General features: G+C 38.1%; 1 protein-coding gene across 1 annotated transcript in view; it reads left to right on the top strand.

Moving 5' to 3' along the window:
* The first annotated feature begins 20 nt into the window (after positions 1–20).
* Positions 21–8,328, top strand: part of LOC140141096 (endoplasmic reticulum metallopeptidase 1-like) — a 32,637-nt gene continuing 24,329 nt past the window's right edge. Inside the window, exons 1-3 of the mRNA XM_072162874.1 lie at positions 21–600; positions 3,303–3,536; positions 4,639–4,785. Coding sequence (XP_072018975.1) covers positions 21–600; positions 3,303–3,536; positions 4,639–4,785 — 961 coding nt within the window. The remainder of the gene's footprint in view (positions 601–3,302; positions 3,537–4,638; positions 4,786–8,328) is intronic.

The raw sequence follows: 8,328 nt of genomic DNA, 5'->3' as shown, positions 1-8,328 counted from the left end.
TCGATACTACTATAACCAAAATGGCCGCGCGCGGTGGAAACACAAGATTCAGGGGTTCTTCTACAACAAGTCCGTCAAGCAAAGATACAGACAAACCTGACAATGACACAGAAAAGCTACAAGGGCAGCGCAGATTTCTCGGAGAGCATATTTGTTTTCTTCTCCTTATTTCATATTTTGTGTTCTTTGGAATTGTAAGTTATGGGCATCGGAGATTGCCAACACCAAAAACCAATGCTGACTATTCAATGGGAAATTTGACTTTCATTGAAGAACGAGCATACAGCCATTTGAAAAAGATCACTAGCTTTGGACCAAGGCCAGCAGGATCTAAAGCAAACGAAGAAAAGGCTGTGAATTATCTCTTGAAAGAGCTGGATAGGATAAAAGCTTCAGCTTCAGGAGCACACAAAAAAATAGAAATTGATGTACAACGACCGGAAGGGTCATTTACTTTTAACATTCTTGCACAGCCATTGACACATTATTATAAACATGTCACAAATATTGTTGTCAGAATGGGATCAGCAAGGAGGACCAAAGGGAGAGCACGGGCACTGTTAATCAATGGCCATTTTGATACTGTACCCGGTAGTCCAGGTAAAGAATATTTTAATTTTGAAAATCTAACTACTAAAGCAAGGCCACATAAAATTAAGTTTGTGGTCCTTGTTCGCAGTGTTTGAAGGATTTGCAGCAGGGCGTCCTCTATTTTTGAGGAGTGCGATCGCGCAGACGCTCCAATTGCGCATCTCAAAGCATAGCTAGGAGCAGTGTTTACTCAGGTTGTATGTCTCAATTTTGGCCCAGTGAAAATTATTTTTGGCACGCACAAATTTGCAATGCTGTATTACAATTAGTCAATTTGGGGAATTGCTGAGCCAAAATTTGGCAAATTTGGGAAGAAAATATCTCATTTGGCACACCCAATTTCCAGAGAGGGTAAACACTGGTTAGGAGCGTTTATAAGTGCTCCTTATTTGGAATTTGTTTGAAGAGATAATTAATTTACTGAGCAGGGGCGGATTTAGAGGGGGGCGCGCCCCCTCTATTTTTTGCAGATCGGCACCTGACTCTGTGTATTTTTGCAGAGCGGCGCCTGACTTTGTGTGGGCGCCGACGGCGGCGGTGGCTCGGCGCCCCCTCTATTGAAAATTCCTGGATCCGCCCCTGCTGAGCATAGTAAAACAAATTACACTCATTTCAGACAAAATATCAAAAATGAATACTCCAAGTACCAAATTTGTAAATACACACCCAGAATGCAAGGCTTGTGTAACATAAGGAAAATACGGTACAGATGAAAACACGAACTGGTGATCTTAAAGGGGCATTTCGTGATCCACAGCCTCATCCCCCACTTTTCTCAAAAAAAGTTGAGATTTTTATATCACTGGAAACCTCTGGCTACATAATGTTTATGTACAAAATATTTCTTGTAGATTAATTCGTTTAGCAAAGATATCGTGAAATTTGAATTTCGTTCTGGTGCACCAGAACGAAATTACAACGCATTGTCTATGGAGCAGTGTAATACACATAATCATGCATAACTCATGAGCATAAAATCGGAATCAACTGAAATTTTGGGAATAGGTTTTTTCGTGGATATCTGATGAAAAATGACATAAATAGAGGATGCTAGGATCACGAAATACTCCTTTAAAATCAAAATCAGAAATTCATCTAAATATTTGAGCATTAAAGATACAGATTTTTGACCCTTGCTCTATCCAACTATTGGGATACCAGGGTAGACTAGAAGTGAACTTAACCTAGCCAAAATGTTTCCACCATATGGACATTGTTTATAATTTTTACAGGAGGAGACTCTATAAAATACATTTTTTTAACAAATTGGTGATGATAATGATTATTTCATAATGTTCTGCATGATTTTGTTATTTTTGTATTTCCCGGATCTCCAAATGTATACAGAGAGGTTAGCTAATTGCAATCAATTATAGACACACGAGGCATAGGGAGGGGGGTGGCAGTCGCCCTCCAAAAAATCACCAAAGGGCAAAAAGGTCCACCAGTTTATTGATCGCGAAAGCCCGAGTAAAAATGCGACTATGTACTTTGACTTTTAAGCAGAACTTTACCCCTCGACTTTGCTCTCTAAAACACACTGTCAATCATACTTGTTTATAAATCAATCCAATTTAGCCGCAAGTACCAAGCATGGTAGTAAGACACGCTAAATGTATGTCCTTACACACCACTGTGAGTTTAACTTTCGCCCCAGATCTAACGTGCTGCAAATTCCATAGATTGCTGTGTACGATGTAGTTTATGGTAACAGCACGTGCCCGGAGGATTTAAACCATAGCAAGATCTGGGTGACCAATTACAAGCCAGATCCATTTAAAGATGCATTACATCATGGCCAATTTTACTTAGGCCAGAAATTGGCCTAACTCTCCATAGAGTCCCGTGTTAAGAATCTTAACCGCAACCCAAAGTAAGTAGTCCACTTGGGAAGCTAACAAACAGAGGGAGTACGGTGACTGAAAATATCAGATGTGAAAATCTATCAATTGCTCACAAATTAATACAAATCAGCGTTTTATGAAAAATGTAATAGCCAGAGTATGCAAAATGGGCAAGTGGACTACGGAGAAGTCTAACTGATATCTCAAATTGTTCATGTGCTGCTATCTTCAGTAGACAGCAACTTCCATTCACTGCTGCATGTATCTACAGGGCCAGAGCCAAAGGATATTAGATATTCAGGCCTTCATTTTTGAAAATTGCAGGGAGCTCTGTTAATCACTCTCCTGAGTTTACTAAGGTGTCAACAAGGAGCTCAATCTTTGAATATCTGTATTAAAACATAGGAATTCAAGTTTAGTGAAGAGCTCAGTAAATCATACTTCTGAATTGTTGTTGAGAGAGCTGTAGGAGCTCTGGTGCAATTGAGCTCCTCAAAAATGAAGGTCTGGATATTAGAGAATTAAAGAAACAGTGATCTAAAACTATGGGGTGCTAAATGAAATGAAATTAGGTTAAATTTTATACAGTATGTTAAAATCAGAATTTTTGAGAAAAAATGATGGCCTCATTTTGGTTTATCTTACATGTATATTATTCGCTGTCGTAGTGCACGTTAGAATATTTCCATTGCTAGGTCAACTGGATCACGCTTTCTTTGTTACGAACCACTGAGCCTATGGCATATCAAAATTCGGAACAGGTGTATGAGCCCAGGCTTGGAGTAGTAACCGATGGTTACTAACGTGCACTACGACAGCGAATACAGTATTGTGGTTTTAAAATGTAATTAATCCCATACATTGTAGGTGCAAGTGATGATGCTGTAAGCTGTGCAATAATGTTGGAGATCCTGGAAGTCCTATCCAAGAGGACTCAACCATTGGATAATGATCTCATTCTTCTATTCAATGGAGCAGAAGAGAATGTGTTGCAGGCCAGTCATGGGTTTATCACTCAACATCCGTGGGCTAAAGATATTGATGCTTTCATCAATTTAGAAGCTGCTGGTGCTGGCGGACGAGAACTGGTGTTTCAAACTGGTGAGTGGGTAAATAATTAGATGTACATGTATGTTGTATTTTATCAGGTTGTGTTTAAGTTATTTTGTAAATCCTGCATTCAGGCATTCGTGAGGCCAAAGTATCAGGTCTTTGGGTGAGAAATATAAATTCTATGTTGTTTATGAGGTCAGTGGGTGATAACATGTTGTTTGTGTGTGGGGGTGTGATTTGGGGGATTATTAAGTCCTCAAAATGTGATATTTATGGAATCCTTCATAAGCCTACATGTACAGCATTGTGTTGTTAATTGTAATTTACTTTGTTAGACCCGTATATAATATATTTGCACGTAATACAAACATGAAAAATTAAAGTTATGTGAATCACTGCTAGAAAATCTATAAACATAAAAACAAAAGCAATTAAAAGTTAAGATTGAAGATAAAAAATGAGGGGTCTGCTTGAGATGACAGATCAGAAATGGAATACAGGGTCCTTTGTTACTGATCCATGTTTAAGGGGGTACTACACCCCTGTCCAATTTTGTGCCTATTTTTGCATTTTTCTCAAACATAATAGCACATTGGTGACAAGTAAGATATGTACATGTATGTATATTATAGGGGCAAGGATTACAACTACTGCACTGGAAATTTTATTTCGGCACAGACAGCAGTTGTGGAGTTACAGTCAAAAAGGAGGGAAAACCAATATTTGATCAATAAATCAATAACTACTTGCTTTGAGTTGCTGAATTTTCAGAGCAATAGTTGTAGTCCTTGCCCCTACAACATGCATATCTTAAAGAGGAATCCGGTTGACCAGGCAAACTTTCAAGGGTAACCCAATTAAGTAGGCTTAAAATATAATCAAGCCAATGTTTAGTTATTGTTCACCTCTATACCAACAAACTTTACACAGCTCCTAACTTAATGTGTTTTCCAGATATTTATAGCGGCCTTTAATTGTCACCAATGCGCTATAATTTTTGAAAAAATGCAAAAATAGGCACACAATTGGCCAGGGGTGTAGTACCTCCTTAAGAGAGCAAATGATTTGTTTTTGTTTTGTTTTGATTTTAATACCTCCTTGTTTGAACTAACACATTTACAAACTCTGCTTGTAACTGTATTAATTACAGGTCCTGAGCACCCATGGTTAGTGAGAGTCTACAGTGAATATGCAGCTCACCCATTTGCTGCAGTAGTTGCCCAGGAGATCTTTCAAGCTAACTTGATTCCGTCAGATACAGATTTTAGGATCTTCCGTGATTTTGGTAAAATACCTGGTAAGCTAAACAGATTACAAGTTATAAGGCTAAGTAAAACAAAATAACATGCATATCGCCCAGATTTTTTCAAAAATCGGTGAGAAGAGAGTGTTTTCAATGTGTTTATTAATGATAACCAAGAAGTTCCTAACATGTCTTTTCATTACAATAATTTTAGAAATAAAGTAAAGGAGCAAAGAAGAAAATTGATAAAAATATTTGAAAATCCCAAAAAATCGGTGAGGGCGGGCATGATAAACATGTTATTTATTTTACTTGGCCTAAATGTCAGTCATATTGTAAGGCTATTCCACTTAAAATCCATACACCCTGTATGGAAGACTTAATCTCCCACATAGGGTGTGTGAATTTCAAAGGGAGACTCCATTTGAAATCTACACCCCCTGTGAGATTATATCACTAGGTCATGCCTTTCATGTTGGATTTCAACTGGAATAACCTATTGATTTGGTCTGCATGATGTTTATGATACTGATTATACACATCGAAAGAACCTTTCTACAAAAGGCTGAGATATAGTTTAACGCAGGGGGAAAATCCTCATGCAAAAATGTCGGACTATATACTTGCATTTACTGGGCTATTCTAGTTGGAATCCATACCCCTATGGAAGACATGACCTTGATCTTCCACACAGGGAGTGTGAATTTCAGATGGGGTTACCTAAATGCTGAGACTAATATGTATACCTGAATATTAACCTCAGCCAAATGGGTCACTCCATTTGAAATCTACACTCCCTGTGTGAGAGAATAAGGTTACGTCTTCCATATGGGGTATATGGATTTCAAATGAAATAGCCCCAATCCACTTGAAAGTGAGACATTATTGACCATTGCAGTTGCCAAGGTGTTACTCATACAGTTCTCTGAAAGAAATTTGTGTCACAATACCTATTGTAGTTAGGCTTGTTATCGACAGAGCTACTGTCGCCAATATTGTCAACAATGAATTTTTTTGAGATTTTTCCGACAGTCGATAAGAGACTTTCATTGTCGACAAAATAGTAATCAATAATAAATCATGCACGGCTAGTAATTAGTAGTAAAAATATAAAACCAAGAGTTTCACAATCCAGACAAAATGACCCTACAAAAAACAAAGGGAAGACAATTAATATATTTACACTTAGATGGGTATAGGCCTACCATGATAACGCCAATAGAATTGCCATGATCCGAGTTAAAATTCTGTCCAAACCTCCAAGCTAAAAACTTTTTACCAATAGCTAGCGTGGAAAGTAACTAGGTAAACAACAAGTCATAGCAACTGTACACGGCACATGTTGAGCTAAACAGCTAATTATAAATGCACGGTCAAGAGGGGTTCACGTTCACTGTACTCGTCAGGCACTCGTGTAATAATTTTCCCGTGATGGTTTGTTTATTATCCACAGATGTAATTATTTCCTTTCTCTTGGTTTCTTTCTTTCTTTTTTCTTTTCTTTTCTTTCTTTTATGTTTTTTTTTTCTTTTTCCTTTCTTTCTTTTATGTTTCTTGCATTTCTTTTGATTGTTTTATTCTTCTTTCTTCTCCGCGAATCAACTTTGATTTGCGTGTGTACCAAGTTAGGCGAATCACTGCGCGATTTGTTTCGATGACCCTGCAGCGAAATCAACTCCATCGATATTATAATAATTTATGCATATGACGTATTGGGGAATACCGCGGAATTCCCATCCTGATTGGTTGTGCAGAGTTGTTTACAGAAAGAATTCACGTGTTCGGAGATTAAGAGATGAAATCGTCCGTGTGAGGAGGAATAGCGAGAATGTGCGCAATTATAAAAATAACATGCCCTCAAATTCACCTTGGGAAACCCGACATTGAAGGGCGCAGGGACTTCACGTGTCGAGTGGATAAGTGTTTACAAATTTTTCCCAGGGACGCGCTGTACAGTTGGGAGTGTTGTCACTGAGTAGATAATATTTTGTGGTTTTATTATACAATGGACAATGGAATGTAGAGGCGTTGTTGGTCAATTGGGCGCAAAAAAAAAAAGTTCTTAGAAATGACAATTTTTTATAAGCTTAAACGTCAGTTTTTATCTCTCAAATTTGTGAAAATATGGCACCAAATGGCGTCAAATTAAGGTCCATTTTTGAAAATTCTTCAACTTATGAGGGGGGGCACTTCCCCCCTCAGACACCCCCCTCCGCCGCTTATGCGGCGCATGTGACTGCTTCGCAGCCACCTATCACGGGAAATATTTAACAACAATTTTATATTCCCGGGAAACTTTGCATTTTTTCCACCTCTGCGTGTACATGTATGTGGTGCAACGCTGTGTGTGAGCTATTAATAGCGAACTCGTCATGTCGTAACGCATGGGTCAGTCCATTATTGCTGTGTAGGCACTGGGAGGGCAAGCTGATGTTTTAATACTGCTTGTAAAGATGTAATTATATTTTATTATTTAGCTGTTTTATTTAAATATAAAAGTGAGATGATACGGCAATGAGTTGATTGGGTTCATGATAACACAGTCATATTGAAGTGAAGTCCTCCCCCTGCACACGTCATTACATCATCGCTGCATGCTTTCACTGTTGAATAAATTTGACCTTGTAAATCATTGTAATAAATCCTCAAAATAAAGGAGAAAAAGCAAATAAATGAAGCCATCCAACAAGAATAATGTTTGGAAGAAGTCAATTCATTCAAGGGCGCTCGTACAGGTAACAAGTGCTATTTTAGGGTCATAGAATTCGCCATCGTCGGCCGTCATGGATGTACAAATAACGCATTGAGTGCTTAATTCGGAAGCTTTATAAAGACTACATGTGTACATCCATATCAAAACGATGCACTTGTCGGCTGCTACATGTGTCTCATTTCACATAATAGCTAGGAATAAATACCAGATTCATCTCAAGTGGAGGTCACTTCAAATCAGTCCCAAGTGACATGGTTATGGAATGTTCTCTGTATTTAATAACCCATGTGAATTGGGGATGATATATAAAGTGACCCCCCACTTGAAATAAATCTGGTATTTATTCGCAGTTATTATGTGAAATGAGACGCACGTAGCAGCCGACAAGTGCATCCTTTTGATATGGATGTACACATATTTTTCACTTGTTTGTCGACAAAGATTCGACGTCGGATTCAGAATTTTGGCGACATGTCGCCAAAGAAAAATGAAACGATAACAAGCCTAATTGTAGTAAATTGTGCCATTTTTTCCAGTTACTCCATATTTCACTTGCCAGGATTGTATAAATGTCACCCTAATACACATGACTCTCTATACATCCTCAACTACTTTAGTTTCATATGCCAGTGGCACACTGGTGAAGGTCTTTGCAAGAGGTTCCCGGTTCAAATCCCTGCAGGACAAAAAATCCACTCTCCCCGTGGCTCATCTGGTAAAGGCAAGGTTTTTTTTTTTATCTTTCTAGCCCGTGAGGGTCTTTATTAAAGTGACACAAAAAACAACAATATACAAACATGTATATTAACAAAAACACACACAAAAATTACATCAGCCAGCAATGATTTTTACATAATATATGACAAAACTTTTCTAAAATGGTA

This window comes from Amphiura filiformis, chromosome 19, assembly GCF_039555335.1.
Source record: "Amphiura filiformis chromosome 19, Afil_fr2py, whole genome shotgun sequence".
Lineage (NCBI taxonomy): Eukaryota > Metazoa > Echinodermata > Ophiuroidea > Amphilepidida > Amphiuridae > Amphiura > Amphiura filiformis.
The sequence above is the reverse complement of the archived record's forward strand: the minus strand, read 5'-3'. Positions and strand labels throughout refer to the sequence as shown.